The sequence below is a fragment of the Sinocyclocheilus rhinocerous genome, unplaced genomic scaffold (assembly GCF_001515625.1).
Source record: "Sinocyclocheilus rhinocerous isolate Xijiao unplaced genomic scaffold, SAMN03320098_v1.1 scaffold861, whole genome shotgun sequence".
Lineage (NCBI taxonomy): Eukaryota > Metazoa > Chordata > Actinopteri > Cypriniformes > Cyprinidae > Sinocyclocheilus > Sinocyclocheilus rhinocerous.
The window spans coordinates 233,992-255,256 of record NW_015640043.1 but is presented as its reverse complement, the minus strand read 5'-3'; the positions used below and the strand labels follow the sequence as shown (position 1 = coordinate 255,256).

Here is a 21,265-nt window from a genome sequence, read left to right as displayed (position 1 = left end):
GGGGGTTTCTTGCTTTTAGACTAGTCGACTAGTCGGATACAAAACTTTCGTTTAAACAACAGTCAAATTAGTCGTCGCGCACATCCCTAATTCACACACAAGTTTACGTTAAAAACACACAAGTTACAAAAAACAGTCAGTTATGTCTGTGAAGGTAAACATCTGGGAAATAAATCCCATGTGTGGCAGCAGCAATATACATTACAGTGTTTCCCCTAGGTTTGTGTGTGGGGGGGGGGGGGGGGGGGGGGGGGGGGGGGTTACTGTGATCATTTCGATTCAGCCTTCTAGTCTGGAGACCTTGAAGAAATACTGTATAATAAGCTACTATATATTATTATTATTTTCCAAATATGAGGTTAAAAATGTCAAGGCTTCCGTGTCAGAAATCGCGACTGTGAGGTCATCCAATCATACCGATTGTATTTCTTACTGAAATGCACTTTTCACTAAATGCAGCGAAAAAAGACACTGGAAATTAAATGCATATCATAATTATTATTTACCAAGCCATATCAAATAACTAATAATTTGACTGTCAATAAAAATTAAACTCTCAAAATGAGCTAAACCGAGTTTATCGACACATATAGCCTATATATTTCTCATATTCAGATTACCGCTTGATTGAGCGCGTTTTTGTATTTAATACGGGCGCCGAAAAAACATGACATTCTCGAAATACAAACGTAAAGCAAAACGAAACAAATATTAAGATGCATTTGTGCCGTGATATGATTACAGAGGATTTCTTTTCTCGTTTTGCCTTCGCCCAGCTGAAGAAATCTGAGGAGCAGCATATGACAACAGACGCCTGCTTATTATGTGAAAAAGCTTCAAATTGCAGGTTATTTGACACCCATCTGCTTCCAATTGAACAGCAGTCAAAATTATCAATGTTCTAAAGTCGCCCTGAAAACACAAACATGATCATTTTAGCGCATTTATCTTACTGCCGAGCGTCAATAACCATTTTATAAAAAAACGAGATTATGTATATTTGAGAATAAATACTAATAAACAAAAATATTTTAAAGCCACGATTTGTCATCGACGCACATATTTTCCATTTATATGTTACCTTTTAAACAGAATAATCCTTCACGAAAAATGTCTTCGCATCAAATGAGTGTCAAATGGATTTCACACCGAGCTGCCACTTCTCATCTCTGCTTGCGCTCGCGGACTGACTGTAAGCCGCGCGCCTCTCTCACTCTCTCTCATGGCCATGATCTCAGCTCCTTGGAGGCGTTTTGCTGTTAATACCTCTCGTTTGGCGCACAATTCCCAGATGAATGTCCTCACGAGTTTGCGTTTGGAAACGAAGGTCGTCTGATGCGAAATACAGCTTTTCATAATCCTTTTTTTCCCTGTGTGTGCTTGAGGTGGCGCGCGATGGCAAAATACCATGGAATGGTCGCGTGAAGTTTCATTAATGAGACGCGAAAGCATAACAAATAATTATTTTCTTATCATTTACATTAAATTATATGTACACATAATAGGGGAACAATCTGTGAATTCACTGTAGGCCAAATCAGATAACAGGTGCTGTTGGAATCGAGCGCTTAAACACTGTGGAGACTGGGAAGTGTTGTAACACGGGGTGAAGCTGGAACACCAACAGTTTAACCAATTAAAAATTAACTACAGGGGAATATTACGATCATACATGACCAACAGCCCCCTGAGGTGACATTATAAGACTTCATATAAAAATAGAAATGAACAGGACAATATACACTCGCCTGTGAATTTAAAACATACTGTTTTAAGTTTACTTCAATACTGTTGTGTTTTTAGTGTTATAGGTATTTGTTATAAATATAATAAAATTAAAAATATAATAATGTTTATTATTATAATTATGAATTATTACTGTCCTATCTAATATAGGCTATCCTATATATTTTCTATATATATCCTATATATTTTCTGTTTTACATTGAAATATTGTTTAACAAGTAAATTTGATTGCAGAAAATGTTCATGTTTTTTCTGCTAGTATTACAATTCAGTTTTATGGTTTCAAACATCAGTTTAGGGAAACGTTGTAGATTTGTAAATGAATTTGCATCTGATAAATATGAGATTATTACATCCAGAAAACACTGACGTTTAAACAAAATCGCTAAATCCAAATATCGTGTCCATTCAGTGCTATTCAGTCTTAATTTGCGTTCGCTTTAATTCAGACCAAAAAAAACAGTAAATAAAGTAGGCTATGTTATTATAATATCGCCTTCCAGTCCAACAACAACAAAAAAAACGTGTGAATGCGGTTTCAAATCAGGTAATTCAGGAGTTTTCATATGTCAGATGTTGACAAACATGATGCATGCGCGCGCCTGTCATCTTGTGCGAGGTAATGATGTCACAGCGCGGCGCGAGGGGACCGGAGATTCGCCCAGCGCTTTACAGTGCTAATAAAGAGCACCTTCTTGAGTTAGTCACCCACAGCAGTGTGTAGGACAAGTGCAGGGAGAGAGAGAGAGAGAGAGAAAAGCCGCTGTAGTGATTGATATAACTAAATCGAGCATCTGGGCTGCTTTGCGTGTCTTTGACGTGCGCGCGTGGTGAGCCCTGAGTTGCGCTATTGACAAAACACTCTTTATTGAGCAATCCGGGGCGGACATAAGTGCTGATTGTCCGCAATTGACAAGCAGCGGAGCAGCCAGGGGGGCCTTTGCGCTTGATGATGTCTTTTCTTGCGGGTCACTGAGAGGAATCAAACTTATCTACAAAAGGAGGACACGGGTACAGGTGTTGCGCTCAAGTCATGGACAGCGCGCTGTACCACTCAGCGGGAATATTCGGCGCCCCTTCGGCTTCGACGGGAGGAAGCATGATCGCGAGCTCCAAACCTCTCGCTTTTTCGATCGAAAGGATTATGGCCAGGACGCCCGAACCAAAGTCGATACCGTTCCCGAACTTGTTCCACGCTCCCGTGGGGAAAGCGGAACCCAAGCAGTCTCCCGCCCCGCTGCATTGCATGATCCCCCTCATGCCGCTCGCCTGCGAGCCGCCTCATAAACTTCACGTCAATGGATTAGACCACTCTGACGCTGTTTCCTACAACGCGAATGAGCTGCTAAGCATCGGGTTGAATTACAAGAACGAGCAGCAAGACGCGACCCCGGCCATCGGACAGTACAAACTCTTCCGGCCGCGCGTGGTCAACCAGTCGTCGTTCCACGCCATGGGCGCCGCCGTCTGTTACCTGAACTGCGGGGAAAGCGCCTGTCCGCCTCACGCGGGTCTGGTGAACCTGCACCCCATGGCGTCGTATTTCCTCAACACGCCGCTGCACGCGCGCCAGAAGAGCCTGTTTTCCTCGGAGAAGTGCAAACCGGGCGCAGCTGCGGACAGGTGTCCCCCTCCCGGCGTGTCTTTTAAGGAGCTTTCTCACTCTCACCTGCACCATTACATGAAGGAGAGCGCGCACATCTTGTCGGAGAAGTTGTTCAAGAACTCCGCGGCCAAATTAAACAGCGGCTTTCCTCAAACCAAACCAAAGGTGTTCACCTGTGAAGTTTGTGGCAAGGTGAGACAAGCGAGATCGATCTTCTGTTTTAGCACAGATTGCATCCTCTTTTTTTAACACAATTTGCGATTTTCAGGTGTTCAACGCGCACTATAATTTAACGCGTCACATGCCGGTTCACACGGGCGCCAGACCGTTCGTCTGCAAAGTGTGCGGCAAAGGATTCAGACAAGCGAGCACTCTGTGTCGCCATAAAATAATCCACACTCAGGTAATCATGCGCATGATTTTACAAATAACTATTTCAATCATATTACATTTGTATCTCAAATCAATTTATTGAACCTACACTGAAAAGGTGTAGAAACAATTTTCATTTGCTGGTAAATTTCACAATTATCCTACAAAGAAGCATTGAATTAAATGTGAAATGTCGAAGTAGAAAAAAACTGAAATGGCATTTTCTTGAAAAACGTAGCCTACTCTAGTAGCTGTTTTATTTACATCTTTGAAAAATCAGTGAACTACTAATTTGCAATTTCTGTTATATTTTATGGGTAAATAGCCCTATATGTAATACATTGCAATTTTCAAGTAAAAAAAAATCTTAGAATAAAATCATGGAATAAAAGGGGGCATTTTATATTTTCTCTCTCTCTCTCTATTAGAAGATTTATTTCTTAAGACGTTTTTGGATTTTTTTTTTTATGAGATAATGGTTTAAATTAAACATAATCTGTAAGCTAAATGTCAAAATAATTATATAATAACGGAAAAATTCGCAACCTCTATTAATAATAATAATAATTATTATTATTATTATTAAGAATAATAATACAAATAATTATCAACAACAATAAAAAAAAAATAATAATGAAATATCATTTCGGACTCATTTCCGTTTATCAGTGTATTGTAGTTGTAATGAACCAGTTTATCACAATATCATAGAAATATCTCGTAAAAGTAAAACAGCCTATTTTTCAGCCTTTAGCTTTATTGCGTGCCATAACGTTTCTTATCCATTTGTTTGCAGGAAAAACCGCATAAATGCAACCAATGTGGCAAAGCTTTCAACCGAAGTTCAACTCTCAACACTCATACACGAATTCACGCGGGATACAAACCCTTCATCTGTGAATTCTGCGGCAAAGGATTTCATCAGAAAGGTAGCTGTTCTAAAGGCATTTTATATTTATCGTGTAGCCTAGGCTAATTGACAAAACCTGCGATTTAGATACACAGAACGATTGATAGGCCTAGATATAGAAAATAATATGTATTGTTTTGTGGCATGTTTTTTGGGATTGGATTCTCACATTTAGTGTTTTGTTTTCAAGGAAACTACAAGAACCACAAACTGACCCACAGCGGAGAAAAACAGTTCAAGTGCAATATCTGCAACAAAGCTTTCCACCAGGTGTACAACCTCACATTTCACATGCACACGCACAACGACAAGAAGCCTTTCACCTGTCCGACATGCGGCAAGGGTTTCTGCAGGAACTTTGATCTTAAGAAACACATTAGGAAACTGCACGACAGTTCCCCAGGACCCCGCTCTCCATCGACCCCCACTGCGAACCTGCAGTGAAACTCCTCTGCGTCTCGGGGGAAATGCTCCGAGAAAAAAGAATCTAATCGCGCATGCAACGTTTTATTTATTTTTTTATGTATTTTTATTATTATTTGTATCATTTTGAGCGACCGTCATCATTGTTGAAGCTCGTCTGTGAATGGTAGATTATTACATGAGTCTTTTTACTCTCAGGGTAACGACAGTCTTATTTATTTAAAACTACTGTTGTGATTAACTTAAAGAGAGTAATCGAAACCCGTATATGGAACATTAATTCTCGTGACCGCTGTGTATTTTAAACCCCATTTTATATGTTTATTATTTATACAGTTCTTTGTATTAGCTATACTGTTTGCCAACTGTAAACGTTTTGTTAAATCAATGTGAATATATATGCAAGGTTTGTTGTAAATTTCCAATGGCATCTGATCTGTCAAAAAGATTATAAAGCATATGATAAGGGGGGGGGATCAAAATAAATAAAACATATCTTATGCTATATATATATTTCTCTCTGAATACGCATGTAAGACGCGTTTTATAAAGAAGACTCTTGGAAATAATAGATCATTTCTGAAAGATCGATAAATATGCAAAGGGAGAGTTTCAGCGTCCTTTCTTGTCAAGCAATATCCATTAAGGTCTATGCAATGACGGATATCCCATATTTCAGTTTAACTAAATAAAAAATGCCATAATCAGTAGTATCATAATTCGGGTACTCTTTACTAGCACTAACTGAATTGCAGCAATCTGTATCTGTAGAGACTGCGCACATTATGAAGAGAAAATGCCCCCTCTAGTGGACGAAACTAAAAAGGGAAATATTCTGTAAAATATATATACTGTAGTATACAACCGGTAAATTTAAATTTACTGTATGGGAAAGATGCCATTGCAATAATAATGGTACTAAACAGGTGCTGAGAATATTCCGCCAAAAACATGCCAAAGCTCAGGGGCAGCTGGTCAGATTTAAAAAGGTTGCTTGTACATTTATTTTATATTTCACGTATTAATGTTTAAAACAAAGGGCTTGTATTAGTGAGGATTTATTGCAGTGTAGATGACAATGATTTGGTTTAAATCTTTTAATAAATAGATCTCGAGGCATGGGAATGGAGTGGGGCCATAAACTACTCCAGCACCACAAGACTGAACAGCTCCCAATATTATATTATCTAAATATTCTCTAAATGCTAAAATATCCCTATCTGATGTGAGCGACTTGCAAGACAGCACGGTATAACTAAGCACACCTTCGTACCTAAAGAGTCCATATTGGTACATATTAGTACCTAAAGTGTACATTTTAGTACCTAAAAAGTGTACCTTTTGAAAAGGTACCGCCCCAGTGACAGCTCTTGTACCTTTTTTTCTGAGTGTATTGATACTCATCTTTGTATTCTTCTTATCCGATTTTCTGCAAAAATGAACACATTCAAATTAAATTCAAACTTTTTGTACATTTTTGTAAAACTTCAGTTTCTATTATTATTATTATTATTATTATTATGGATTTTTATACTGTAAGACAACTTAAGGAAGGCTCCCATCCCAAAAATAATGATTTAAAAAATGTCTTGCATTTATTTACGTACTGAATTTTGATTAGTCTTTCTGTCCTAATCTATTTCTATTTCATACATCTACACTCGGTGCAGAGGTATAATGTAACGAAGTAATAATACTTCGTTACAGTACTTAAGTATTTTTTGGGAGTATCTGTACTTTACTTGAGTTCTTATATTTCAGTCAACTTTTACTTTTACTCCACTACATTTCCTAATTAAAATGTATACTTTTACTCCGATACATTTCCCCGACGCATATTTGTTACTTTCTACAAAATAGTCAGAAGTCAGAAGAACACGGACTGCAGGAAAGCAGGTTTGACGAATCAGTGGTCTGCCGTCTGTAGATAATTCATTTTCCACTCAAGTCGAGTCTGGGGTGTGCTGTGCGATACAGCATCGTCTGCGATAATATGGGAAATCGGTTGAATAAATGATTCAGTGATTCACTCGTTAACACAGTCATTCCCTGTGTCTCAATGTTCATACTATCCATCCTAAATAGTAGGCTATGTGAGATTAGAATAAGTGTGTCCCAAAGCATAGTATGTTGAAAAGAGTATGCCAAAAGTCCCCAGATGGTCTATTCAGGTCGATTTTTGAAGTGTTGATCTGTGCAAGCATGTCAACATATTCTGTTACACCAAATAATGATCTTTAAAAAAGCATCATATGACCCCTTTAAGACTTTTACTCGAGTAATATTCTAAATGGTGACTTCAACTTCTACCAAAGTCATTTTCTGGTAAGATATCTGTACTTTTACTTGACTATGGCTTTCAGGTACTTTATACACCACTGACTCGGTGTCGTGTTATATGTTGATTATTGTTCTCACGAGCGTTCAAAACGACTGTAAAAATTGGGTTTACACAGAACAAAGGACAAAAACTTTTAAGAATATAAGGGGGGAAACTGATTTGTTGGTATTTGCTCCCTGGCCAAGCTGGTTTCTGATCGGCAAGATGATCTCCTAGCCTGGCCAGTTTAAAATGGCCAAAACCCCTGTAAAACCAGCAAGCCAGACCAGGTTGGTAGGCCAGTTAAAACAATGGTGTTTTTCAGCCAGGAGTATCGAGACGCGTCTTATTTGCTTCAGGAACTTCAAATCTAGTTAACATAGCGGGGTATCTTTTATGAAGTTGAAGAAAGAAAAAAACAAACAAAACTGAAAGCGCATATTTTAGCTCATCTGTCCTTGCGACCACAGTATTTATAGCAGCAGCAGGCCAGGCAGCGAAAGAAAGAAAGGGGAGGGGTCTGTGTTTCCTCACGCTACTCGGTCATCAAGCTGCGACGCGACGTCAAGGGCACGCGAGGAGGCAGATCCGCGCTCTGAGTCGGGATTGGTGGGAGTTAATCCAGGGCTCAGATTACTTCACTGAAGCGGAGACGCATTCCAGGCAGAAACAAATGTCTGTGCTGTAATCTATACCGGATGGATAGGTTTAGTTAGCGCCACATTATTAGCCTGAAGTCTCGAAAAAGGTCAATCCCGTACCTTTATTCTTCCGCCATTCACGTTTACGCGACACAGTCGCTCATAAAAGCTGCGGCGACAGTTTATATATAAACCTCTTGTGCATTTCACACCACGTTAATGTGATTATTCAGCCGGTGCCACGTTATAGGTGCTAGGAAACTGCTTAAATCTGAAGGTACAGGTAGGTGATGACATGTATCAGATGAACTCAACATGCAGTCTGACAATTGTTGCTTATAAACAGCAGGATGTCAACCAAATGTCTGCGTGTTTGTTTTTCCTCATAGTGGTTTTCTATGTTGGTTTCAAACTAAACAGTGAACGGACTTTTTAACTGAAAGGTTAAGGGTATTTTTCATAAATGTCAGGTTGGGGTATGTTGTCACTTGAGGTTTATATGTTTGAGTTTCATTAAGGCGTAACTATTTTTTAGTAACCTATTTAAATTTATTTAGGATATATTCGAAAATAGTATTCATTTCATAAATGTCAGGTTGGGGTATGTTGTCACTTGAGGTTTATATGTTTGAGTTTCATTAAGGCGTTTTATGTTATTTTAAAAAGCCTACTAATTTATTTTAAATAACTATTTTTTAGTAACCTATTTAAATTTATTTAGGATATATTCGAAAATAGTATTCTTTTTAAAGCAAGTTCCTGTTGTGACAGTTTAGTGTGACAACATGCCCCACTGTCTAATAACAGTGGATATGTTCAATAGCTGCTTTTTATTGATTGATTTATTGATTCATTGACGTACAGCTCAGTGTGTGACTCTAAAAAGTTCAGACTTTAAAAAATAACCTCACTCTGAGAAATATTCACTCAGGTAAAAAGTGTGACAACTAGCCCCGGTTTATGTACATGCATGTTTTACTGACAGCTTAGTGTGCCATGTGTTACAGTCATTTTTTCCTAAAGAATGCAAACCTCATTCCAGGTGCTGTCAGTTTACTGCTGGTTTCGTGTGATCATATGACATGCTACTACAGCATGTACAGAAATGGAGCATTAGATGTTGCTAGTTTTATATAATTAAACAGCTGGAAGAGTCAGGATTAAGAGTGGAATTATTGCTGAACTGTATTTATTTAATAATGTTTATAATAAAAATATATTTTAATAATGTTATGTCAGATATTAAGATGTTATGTCCGTTTTATTTGTTTATTTATTTATTTTCAGTTTATACTTATTTTAAGCTATTTGAAAAGTGGTATGAAAGTAAAACTGACTTGACTTGGTTCAAATGCAGTCCTCTCCTTTGCAAACCATAGACTGGGTTTCTGGGGTCACTTTTATGTTTGTACCTCTATCACTCTCAGCATTCCTCAAGTGTGATTTTCAGATGTGTGTAGTTGTTGTAACCTGTGTGTTTTGGAAACTGGTCCAGACATGCTGCGTCTCGTGAGGAGCCAGGGCCGAGTGTTTAGGGGCTGTGTGTGTTGTCAGCGGAGGTTTCAGCATCACCATCATCACCAGCAGAATCACAAGAGCGTCATTGCCATCCGCCGCGAGGATGTCAACGTGTGGGAGAGACGCGCGCCTCTGGCTCCACGACACGTCAGGGAGATCACAGCAGCTGGACACAAGGTGCTCGTGCAGCCCTCCAACAGACGGGCCATCCACGAAAGTGTGAGTCACTTTGTGTATATGGAGAAGCTGGCATTCTTTCACGGGTCATTTTTTTATTGTATATTTTTATTTATTTGTGGGATGCATTAAATTGATCAAAAGTGACAGTAAAGACATTTACAGTTCTACTTCAAATAAATGCTGTTCTTTTGAACTTTCTATTCAAGAATCCTAAAAAATGTTTCCGTTTCCACAAAAAAAAAAAAAAATTAAGCAGCACAACTATTTTCAACGTTGATAATAATAAGAAATGTTTCTTGAGCAACAAATAAGCATAATAGAATCAATGATTTCTGGAGGATCATGTGACACTGAAAACTGGAGTAATGATGCTGAAAATTCAGCTTTGCATCACAGGAATAAATTACAATTTCAGTTGCATTCAAATAGAAGACAACTATTTTAAATTGTAAATACAGTGTTTTTTTTATCAAATAAATGCAGCCTTGGTGAGCATAAGAGACTTCTTTTTTTTTTTTTTCAAAAACATAAAAAAAATGGTTAATGACCCAAAGTTTAATATATTTATAATACAGATCTTTAATTGATATATATTTTATTTTTAAATGTATCTTTTAGTTCTTCATTGTTGTTGTGAATATATAAATCATATTTTATTTTTCATTTTCAGTGTCACATTTTATCAAATAAACGCATTAATAGTGTTGCTTATTTAATAAACTAAATCGTGAAATTAAATAATGGATAAATAAATTAAAATGGTAAATTAAAATGTAATCAGTAATCAAAGGAAGTTGTAACTGTCTCCATTCTGCTAATCAATTTCTATTTTTGTTCCCCCACATTTGGTGCTCTTATTGTGTCCTTTTCCCTCTTGATATTTCTTGTATTTGCATGAATGAAAATCTTATCCGACTGAGTAGAATCAAGACTGTTTCTGTTTTCAGTACTATGAAAAAGCAGGGGCTGTTATCCAGGAGGACATCTCAGAGGCGTCTCTCATCATCGGTGTGAAAAGGCCCCCGGAGGAAAAGGTGTACCCCCACAAGACCTATGCCTTCTTCTCTCACACGATTAAAGCACAAGAGGCAAACATGGGGCTCCTAGATGACCTTCTTAAAAAGGTGAAAGTCTCTTTATAGAACGAAAACGATCAAGGAGAAAGTTTAAACAGAAATCCGACTGCAATACTCTCTCTAGCGTCATATGTATTTGGAAATATTTATTCAGGACAAGCAGCTTTCACAAGATACTCATGTGTCATCATCTCCCTCCCTTTTTAGAAAATTCGACTCATTGATTATGAAAAAATGGTGGACGCCAATGGCTACAGAATTGTAGCATTTGGGCAGTGGGCTGGTGTTGCTGGTATGGGACCTTTTCGATGGTGTCACACAATGTACAATATCATCTGAGTTAAAAGGATAGTTAATCCAAAATGTAAAATTCTGAGATAATTTCTCACCCTCATGTAGTTTCAAACTTGTATGAAAACAAAATGAAACTTACAAAAACATTTAAAGGGGTGGTTCACTGGTTTTTTTCTAGGCTTGATTGTGTTTATGGGGTGCAGCCTAACATGCGTTAAAGGGGTCATATGATGCAATTTAAATTTGTCCTTTCTCTTTGAAGTGTTACAGCCCGGGGTCGTCACATGTGGTTGCCGCAAGCCCGCCGGCCGCGCCGTTCTCAAACCCGCCGCGTGTGATGCTGTGTTTCGTTGTGAAAGCGAAACTATTTGTTTGGCCTTCCAAAAGAGGACACGACTAGAAATCAGTGGTTACACTTTCGTGACGTAATGCCGCTTTGACTGTCGGGTAGAAGTCTGCTGCGGAGCTCGTACCAGTGCGGGCTCGGCAGAAGTGCGGATCGAGGGCGCATAATGGCCGCAAAGGGAGCGCTCGCGAGCACCCATCTGAATGCTAAAATGACAAATGGGACACCCTACGGTCTCATGGACTTAACAGACACGCGCACGTGGCGGCCATTGTAAGTTCGTAAGACCTCAAGTGCACATGAAGTGTTCCATTTGGGACAGGGCCACAGTATGGTAAGGGGCATAACATTTCCATCACACGCTTGAGGTATTCGGCCAATCACAACGCACTGGATAGCTGGCCAATCAGAGCACACCTAGCTTTTCAGACCGATGAGCTTTGTAAAAATCGACGCGTTTCAAAAAGGCGGGGCATAGAGGAGAAACAATAATGTACAGTATGTGGAAAATAATGTGTTTTTTAAACCTTAAACCGCATGAACACATTTCATTACACCAAATAATATTATTTTTTAGCAACGTCATATGACCCCTTTAATACAGTACGGCAACCGCACGCGCGTCCATGTATAACGCTTCTCATAGCTATGTGAAAATAAGTGTATAAATGGAACAATTCATTGTTGGAGCTGAGCTGGTGATCTGAATCAGAGATTGAGAGAGAGAGAGAGAGAGATGCAGCAGAGCAGAGCGTGTGCAGAGCAGGGGGACACGAGGAACAGGATTGAGAACCGCTGCTTTAGAACATTGATTTTGAATTTTGTGAATGCATTAGAATAGTTAGAAGACAGAATCACGATTCATATATGAATAGATTTTTACGTGCACCCCTAGTTTTCTCTTCCTCTTTTCTAAAGCAGTGCAGCATGGCCTCGCCCCCTTTGTTGCATGTTCCTGGGGGCGGGGTTTGTCTGGGTTTATGATGTCACAAACCCGGGAAGTAACTACGAGCCGTTTTTGTAGGCATTAAACTGCCAGAATTTTAAAAGACGATATCTGCGTTTGCATTGAACTTTCAGCGCCGCAACTTTGAAGATATTGTTTATGCTCAAACAGCAACATTACACACTAACTAACATTAAAAAAGTGAAATCGCAATGAACCACCCCTTTAAAACATAAAAAAAATCTTAGCAACTCCAAACTTTTGAATGGTAGTGCATGTCTTTAAATAGTTCCCCTGCTGTAAGTTTAACATGTTGTCTGTATTTTTTACAGGAATGATTAACATTTTACACGGTCTGGGTCTGCGTTTTCTTGCCCTTGGACACCACACCCCATTTATGGTATTCGTTTTTAAATTGCACTACTTTTGAATTGCCACTTACAATATTATATGTGGTACTCAGTTATTAGTTCTTCATTATTTAGTAAATTATTTATTGCATTTTCCAGATTTTAAACAATATTTAGATATCTGTTTTCATATTTGTCACTTGACAGCACATTGGTATGGCGCACAACTACAGAAACGTCAGCCAGGCCGTCCAAGCGGTGAGGGATTGTGGGTATGAAATATCCTTAGGTCTGATGCCCAAGTCCATTGGTCCTCTCACATTTGTGTTCACTGGCACCGGCAATGTGTCCAAGGTAAGTGTGCACTTATTGTTGTGTAAATTGGTTTATGAGATGCTCTAAGTGCCTCAAACATGTCAGTGTAGCGCATGTTTACATTGAAAAACAGAGAAATAGGAGAAGGAATGCTTGGTGTTATAAAAATGAAAATGCTTCGTCTCCAGGGCGCCCAAGACATTTTCAACGAGCTCCCCTGTGAGTATGTGGAGCCTCACGAATTGAAAGAAGTGTCAGAGAGTGGAGGTATTTCTTGTATTGCCTGTTTTTTATGGTTACACATAAGGTGTTTGCATGTTTGCAGTAATCAGCATTTTGTTGTGCATGCAAATGGACTAATCTGCTTTGCAGACATGACCAAAGTGTACGGCACAGTGATCAGCAGACACCACCACCTGATAAGAAAGAGCGACAGACTCTACGACCCCCTGGAGTACGAAATCCATCCTGAGCTTTACACGTCTCACTTCAGGGAGACCGTAAGTAAATATACCAGGCAACTGATTGGTTCGCCCTCTGTCTACGACTTAAAGGAATAGTTCACCCAAAAATTTAAATTTGTTGAAAATGTATCCACCCTTAGGCCAGCCGGGATGCAGATGAGTTTGTTTCTTCATTGGAACAGATTTGAAGAAATGTAGCATTACATCACTTGCTTTTCAATGGATCCTCTGCAGTGAATGGGTGCCGTCAGAATGAGAGTACAAACAGATGATAAAAACATAACAATAATCCACATGACTCCAGTCCATCAATTAACATCTTGTGAATTGAAAAACTGCATGTTTGTAAGAAACAAATCAATTATTAAGATGTTTTTAATTTTAAATGTTGCTTCTAGCTAAAAGACAAGTCTTCTGTCTGATATTGCTCTCACCAGTGAAAATGTCATCTCATCTGCATCAGGAGAAAAATATACACAGATCAAGTACTGTTTACAAGTGAAAAGAGTCCAAAACAGTTCTAAACAAATGTCAGTAGGTTTTGATGTGAGAGACAACAGAGGATGGACTTTATAATTGGAGGAAGTGTTGTTATGGATTATGGACTGGTAATTCAGTGAGAATTGATGGTTTAAATTTAAAATACCTTAATGACGAATTTGTTTCTTACAAACATGCAGCTTTACACTTCATCATGTTAGTTGATGGACTGGAGTCATGTGGATTATTGTGATGCTTTTATCAGCTGTTTGGACTCTCATTCTGACGGCACCCATTCACTGCAGAAGAGGTGAACAAGTGAGGCAATGCTAAATTTCTTCAAATCTGTTAAAATGAAAAAAGAAAAGAAAAAATCATCTACATCTTGGCTGGCATGGGAGTGAGTACATTTTCAACAAATCTACATTTCTGGGTGAACTATAACTTTAAGGTGCGATCGCATTTACCTCCATCGCAGGCAAAATCCAGTCATTTCATCGGAAATCCACATGATCTGGAATTTTTCCGTGCAGATTTCAAGTGTCTGCCATGGGTTCAAGTGTAGTTCATTGCAAAAATATTGACAATACATAATGGACCTTTTTGCCCACAAAGTTTCACCAAAATTTCTCTAATGTGACTGCACCATTATTGACTGCATTGTCTGAAAAGCAGAAGTGACTGAAATGCATTATTGTGTTTGCGCAGGTGGCCCCATACACAACCTGCCTGATAAACGGCATATACTGGGACCCTCACACACCCAGACTGTTGCGGCGACTGGACGCCCAGCGACTGATTAGACCCGTTATATCTGCATCATCATCACCTGATCTCGGCTGCCCTGCACTTCCCTACAAGTAAGCTTCTACTGTTATTGTTGGTCTCCAAAACGACAAAAAACACCATATAGTATCATAATAGCCGTTCCTTATAAAGTCGTACGATTTGGGTGAGAAACCGACTTGTCTGATCCTCTTGGAATTTCAGGTTCTTGGCCATCTGCGACATCTCTGCTGACACAGGCGGCTCCATTGAGTTCATGACTGAGTGCACCACTATTGAGAAGCCCTTCTGCATGTATGATGCCAACCAGCATATTGACAATGACAGGTGTGGCACTACTTCCTCCAAACTGTACCAGATTAGGGTTCTTCAGTTTGAAACGATAGCAAAACCATTTTTAGTGCTAAATAGAACACTTTTTATGAGGTTCCATTAAGAACCATGCTTTGGCAGTGCTATATACAACCTTCATGGTGTTATAATAAATGATAGTTTATTCATTATTATTAATATAATATTGTTTATTATTTATTAATTTTATATTATGTTTTTTTTTTCTCCTCTATGTCCCTGGTCTTAAAATACTGGTCTTGCAAAGCTGTCAGCAAGTTGTGCCAGTTAGGTACTTCTATTTTTAATGGAGAAAAGGAGAAAAGTATCCTCAAATAAATAGAGCTGGTCACACTTGCATGTTCTGTTCAAATTCAAAAAACTTTTCTAAAACAAAAAAAGGACATAATTGTTAGAAAACCAGGAACCATTTGAGCATTTTAAACCGAACTTACCATTTTTAAAGTTCAAATTTGTAGACATTTGAAGAATATCACATACCTGTTGAGGATGTGTAGACAGCCTGTGTAGTTATGTGGTTGAGCTCTAGAAAATCAATAATGAGGTGGGATTAAAAAGGATTTTAACCGTTATAGATTTAAAAAACAAAAAGGCAGAAATAAAGAACCCTATTCTCTAACACAAAGAACCATTTCAGTATTAAGGAACCAATCCCCCATCAACAGAAACCACTTAGCAGTGCAAGTCAACTCAAAACACCATAGCATTTCCCTGCCAACACTCTAGCATCATCTCACATGTGCATGATCAAATCTAGTTTTTAAACATCCTCTGGTTTTTCTGTGCAGTGTGGAAGGTAATGGCATTCTCATGTGCTCCATCGATAACCTACCTGCCCAGATGCCCATTGAGGCAACTGAGTATTTTGGGGACCGGCTGTTCCCTTACATCTGGGAGATGGTAAGATATGACACAGGGTGGTGAGTAATAAACCAACAGCATGAGATGCTTTGCTCTGGAGAGGATTGCTTTGAACACTGGTATGGTCATGACTGAGAGATTTTTTGTTTTGTTTCTTGGCTGGTTGAATTTAATATGTGATGGATACTGCTGTTGATGATTTGAGCAGATTTATAATGACAGTCTTCGTCCCACAGCTCCCATCAGATGCCACCAGACCACTAGAGGAAGAGGACTTCTCTCCACAAGTCAGAGATGTAAGTGTATGAAGAGGGTGTTTTTACAACTTTCCCTTTAGGTTTTTTTTTTTTTTGCTCTTGCACCATGGAGAAATGCTTCCTCTGAGTTGTGTTTGTGTGCGGTCGTGCACTTCTGCACAAAATGCTGCACAGAAGGCAGACTCAGAAATGTGTGGAAAAACTTGAATCAGAGCTAAATAGGCAGCGTTTCAACTGGAGCCCATCCACACATCCATTGATTTTCAGTATGGAACTAAAGCTGAGAAATCTGAAATACACATTTCTGTTTACTTTGAGGTGAGGGGCCACATCTTAGATCAGTAGAGATGTAAAGTTCATTGCAGCACTGAATGGAATTGCGAAAATAATGTATCTTTCCACACATACACTGCCGTTCAAATGTTTGGGGTCTGTAAGATTTTTGTAGTGTTTTTGAGAGAAGTCTCTTTTGCTCGCCAAGGCTGCATTTATTTGAGCAAAAACACAATCAAAAACAGAAATATTCACTTCTGAATGGTACATAACCTTGCATCATATTCATGTGGCCATATTTCAGGAGCCATGTGCTTCAGAATATACCATGGTGCATATCTAAATGCAATACCACTTTTTTGTTAGCATCTTAAATCTATTTAGTGCATATTGCAGTAGCAATATTTGTATTATATGCATTGTTTTTCTCAATCTAGGCTGTAATTACATCCAATGGGAAGTTGACACCTAAGTTTGAATACATCCAGAAACTTCGAGAAAGGAGGTAGGGGATGCTATTTATTTCTGTTGTGAAGTCCGTTCAGTCCAAAGCTCTTTAAGGGTTTGAGTCTGTTTTGTCTGATTGGACAGATGTCCGTAATGTTCTTTTAACGTTGCATTGGATGATATGCTTACATGCTGAGGATGGTGTGCTCATTCTGAAGATTTCTTCAAAGGTTGAAAGACAGGTAAAACACTGCCTTATCCCAGCTCTCAACAGCCTGTAGCCTTGATATGCTCTCTTATTACTCTAGATGAAACTGCTTTGTTATGCCTGAATGTAGACTCTGCTAATATGCAAAAGATAAGAACGCAGGGCTGATATGTCAGAAACTACACACAGTAGACATGTTAGTGTGGTGGTGGAAAGAGAACACTATTGTAATTACAAACAGAATTACATTTGCACACATCTTAGGATATAAAAAAAACAGCAAGTTTCCGCACACCATTATGGTTTAGAAAAACACTTAACACAAAGCGTGTCACAATGCTTTTGATGCTTTTGAATAATAATTAGGGTTGGGTATCGTTTGGGTTTTTTACGATAACGGTGCCAAATCGATACTTTTAAAATGGTACCGGTGCCTAAACGGTGCCTGAACCGATACTTAAAAAAAATAAAAATAGGATTGGCCATTATTGAGCGCTATAAACACATTTAATGTCTGTTTCATTCATACTGGACGCCAGAGGGCGCCCTCGCGCAGAAACTCCACATGTGCATCACAGTAGTGATGGGAAGTTCGGATCATTTTACCGACTCGGACCTTTGAGTCTCGTTCAGCAAAATGAACAAATCTTTTTTTCCAGTCATTTTGTTCATTTTAGCAAAATATAATTTAAATGTTACGTGTTACTTCCCTAACACGTCTACTACTTACGCAAACATTGAGCACACTACAAACATTACAAAACTATAATGCTATAAGAAACAGAAAATATTAATTCATTGTTTACCTGTGTCTTCAGTCTATGATTAGCTCACCTCACCTCTTATCTGACAAGTCTTCGGGTTCGAGTCACTCGTTCATCACGTGACAGCCCCATACGCTTTAACCAATGCAGTCTGAGCCGGAAAGAGAATTGATTAGTTCATCTCTCGAGTCTTTCGAATCATTCGTTCTTTTGTCACGTGACGTGACAGCATTGGATAGAGAAATTAGTTAATTTACAAGCTTCCTTACAAATGGGTGCATAGTTATTATTAATTATTATTATTATTATCATCATTATTCTAATTATTATTTACTCGTACAGTTACGTGATGCGTTTCTGGTCTCAAATTGTAGCTTTTTACTTCTTACAGTTTATAAATGTGTTCTTTTCCATAAGATTCCATAATACTGAATGTTGTAACAAAGGTAATAAAGAGTTGGTTATTATTATTAAGATGGGGCTGTCACGTGATGAACGATCGACTCGAAAAACCCGAAGACTCGAGATGAACTAATCAATTCTCTTTCCGGCTCAGACTGCATTGGTTAAATTTATGGGGCTGTCACGTGATGAACGAATGACTCGAAAAACCCGAAGACTCGAAACAGGTGAACTACTTGACTAATTCCAGTACAGAATCTATAGGATGTTGCACATGCGCGACTGAACGAATCACTCCCTCGAGACGACTCGTTCTTCCCGAGTCACATTAAAGATTCGTTCAAAATGAACAAATCGTTCGAGAACGACTCAACACTACATCACAGAAGGAATAGGACTCAGGAAATCCCTATACTCTTTGCTAATATGGACAAAGGCATTGCTATCACTGTAACTGAGTAAACAAGATATAAACGTTTTGAATGATAAAACAAAGACAATAAACACTCGACTGCGACAATGTATAGTTTATCTGTGTTATTCAAGCCATCTTTGGTATTTTCATCATAATTAAGGACATTTATAATCCATTGCTAATCGAGATAGTCTTTTTACCATATGCTTTTTATAGTATAGAACATATTTTCTGCCTCATTCTGTGACACGAAGCCACATCAGATTACAAAAGGAAGCAGTTGTGGAGTAAAAACGTTATAGTGTTCAGATCACAAAAGGAAGCATTTGACTGGTGTTGTGGAGTAAAAAGGTTATAATTTTCTCTTTTGTTGGACAACAGGTTTAGAAATGCTTCTCATTGCAAGTCATTACAAGGGAAGTTTAGCTTTAGTAGGGTGACAATATTTATTTTTTCAAAAAGAGGACAGTAGGAGGCGGAGTTCGCGGGCGGGGCTTCGCCTAACAGTATAAGTATAAGTTTGTTTGCTTATTTTGTTTTTATAATAAATAAAAAGAAAACAAGTAGAAAGAATAGAAAAAGAATAGGGAATGCTAGTGTTAGAGGCTCTTCTTTCTTTATAAATAAAACAAGTAGTTAGAATAGAAATAGAATAGAGAGGGTCAAATGTTAGAGGGTCAAGTTTTTAATAAAAAAAAACAAGAAGATAACATTAGAATTATCATTATAATAGAGAGTGCTAGAGTTAGAGGGTCAAATGAAGATGAAAGAGATGTGTTCTCAGCTGTTTCTTGAAAATATTAAGGACTCAGCTGCTTGGATTTAGTTGGGCAGGTCATTCCACCAGGAGGGAACAGTTAATGTAGAAGACCATATAAGTTTTATCATAGGTAGAATGCAAAATGTTTCAATACAAGCATTTCAGTCAAATGTAATTTATGCAATATTTCAAACCTTTAACCCACTTGGGAAAATCAACCCATGGCAACAGTTTAAAAGTAGCCCAATTCTGTGGAAAAAAACGCGGACTTGGCAACCCTGCGTCCAACAGATTTGACGGATCTCAGGTCGAGAATAAGGAAAGATGACTGACAAGATCATGCTTGAGTATCTTGTAAGAAAATTCATAATTCAACATAATTCAAGTTTATTCATAACATGATATAGTTAAGTAACACCATGATAAGTGAGCTATTTTGCTCAATATTCTCACGCCGCAAAAAAACATTCAAAACACCTACAGAGTGAAATGAATGGGATTGTGTCGCTTTGCTGTTGCGTGTCGCTTGTAGTGTGAACGGGGCGTTAGAGTGCGCTCTTTCACTGCATGATTCAGTCTATTAAAATACATTTAGAATAATCACAAATTCAAGACACGGGGGCAGAAAATGTGTATATTTATACCACTTCTTCTAGTTAATCAATTTCACACGGAAGAGTGCCTTTTTTTTTTCTCCAAAAATTGCCATATACAAATGTAATATTGATTTTTTACAACAGTTCAATAAACTAGAAGTTTTATTAAGATACTTACGTTTTAGACACCATATTGCCTGTTTTTGCTCTATTTCGTCAACAAAAGTAGTTCCAAACAAAGCCACAGCGCTGTTTTGCATCTTTGAGCAACATGACAACTTTTCGTCCCTGAATAATTCAATGAGAAGTTTGTTGAAAAGTATGCATTTTTCCCCTCAACATTTCTTATTTATATATATTCATAAATGCATTTAAAACATTAATCTCATAACATTTTTTATTGCAGTGATATTTTGTTTTCTTTTTAATTTATACACATTAAATATTACATATACTGTATGTATGTAATAAAATGTGTATTTCCATTACAGGTTTAGGTCCTAAATTTCATATAAGGTGGTATTAAAAAGGTCATAAAAAGTCTTAAATTTAACTTGTTCATGTCTGTAGAAACCCTGTGTGCCTCTTTCTGCACTGCCTTAAAACCTTGCTTGGCTAGAGTTCACGTCCGCTGAGTGCATTCTCTCGTATTCACTGATTAAATGTAAGAATTTGACTCAAAAGATAATGCACACTTGAAAAATGGCTTTATAAAGGTAAAATGCCCATAAAAGGTAAAAATCTATTTAAACTTATTGGAAAAGATTAATTTATATCTGACCACCACACCGAATATGTAGAATATCAAAAACTTTAGGAGTCAGCTGTCCACAAAAGTCCGTAAGATAGCAGCATGATAAAACACTCAATCAGTTGAATGAATGATTCAATGACTCGCTCATTAAGTGACTTACCGCAACTTACTGGTAGTTTAGTTGAGAAGTTTGTTGAAAAGTATGCATTTTTCCCCTCAACATTTCTTATTTGTATATTCATAAATTCATTTAAAACATTAATCTCATAACATTGTTTATTGCAGTTGTAATTATTGTTATTTGCAGTGTAAATTATTTAATCTGACTGGTAGCAGCCCTATAGTGTATATTGAATTTATTGATAAATTTTCCTAATTTCACATGTAAGATGATGCATCTAAAA

At 38.0% G+C, this 21,265-nt stretch overlaps 2 protein-coding genes across 3 annotated transcripts in view; both read left to right on the top strand.

Annotated features, from left to right (window-relative positions):
* The first annotated feature begins 2,779 nt into the window (after window positions 1-2,779).
* fezf1 (FEZ family zinc finger 1) lies at window positions 2,780-5,078 on the top strand. The gene is made up of 4 exons (XM_016568293.1): window positions 2,780-3,544; window positions 3,621-3,755; window positions 4,521-4,653; window positions 4,825-5,078. The coding sequence occupies exons 1-4, from the start codon at window positions 2,780-2,782 to the stop codon at window positions 5,076-5,078; spliced, it is 1,287 nt and encodes a 428-aa protein (XP_016423779.1).
* A 2,889-nt stretch (window positions 5,079-7,967) lies between these two features.
* The window catches only part of LOC107752301 (alpha-aminoadipic semialdehyde synthase, mitochondrial-like), a 23,541-nt gene continuing 10,243 nt past the window's right edge, over window positions 7,968-21,265 (top strand). Inside the window, exons 1-14 of one of the 2 annotated variants that reach the window (XM_016568237.1) lie at window positions 7,968-8,301; window positions 9,514-9,755; window positions 10,664-10,840; window positions 11,000-11,084; window positions 12,711-12,778; window positions 12,936-13,082; window positions 13,232-13,310; window positions 13,416-13,543; window positions 14,696-14,847; window positions 14,978-15,100; window positions 15,913-16,024; window positions 16,222-16,281; window positions 16,953-17,020; window positions 17,193-17,204. In XM_016568237.1, the coding sequence (XP_016423723.1) occupies window positions 9,516-9,755; window positions 10,664-10,840; window positions 11,000-11,084; window positions 12,711-12,778; window positions 12,936-13,082; window positions 13,232-13,310; window positions 13,416-13,543; window positions 14,696-14,847; window positions 14,978-15,100; window positions 15,913-16,024; window positions 16,222-16,281; window positions 16,953-17,020; window positions 17,193-17,204 (1,451 nt within the window). In that variant the 5' untranslated portion in view covers window positions 7,968-8,301; window positions 9,514-9,515. The remainder of the gene's footprint in view (window positions 8,302-9,513; window positions 9,756-10,663; window positions 10,841-10,999; window positions 11,085-12,710; window positions 12,779-12,935; window positions 13,083-13,231; window positions 13,311-13,415; window positions 13,544-14,695; window positions 14,848-14,977; window positions 15,101-15,912; window positions 16,025-16,221; window positions 16,282-16,952; window positions 17,021-17,192; window positions 17,205-21,265) is intronic. The other variant, XM_016568238.1, reaches the window with a different exon arrangement.

Bases quoted from the DNA above. Each gene is read 5' to 3' on its own strand.
- fezf1 (XM_016568293.1), top strand. From the start codon at position 2,780: ATGGACAGCGCGCTGTACCACTCAGCGGGAATATTCGGCGCCCCTTCG. The intron at 3,545-3,620 runs GTGAGACAAGCG...TGCGATTTTCAG, and splicing joins CCTGTGAAGTTTGTGGCAAG to GTGTTCAACGCGCACTATAA. The intron at 4,654-4,824 runs GTAGCTGTTCTA...TTTGTTTTCAAG, and splicing joins CAAAGGATTTCATCAGAAAG to GAAACTACAAGAACCACAAA.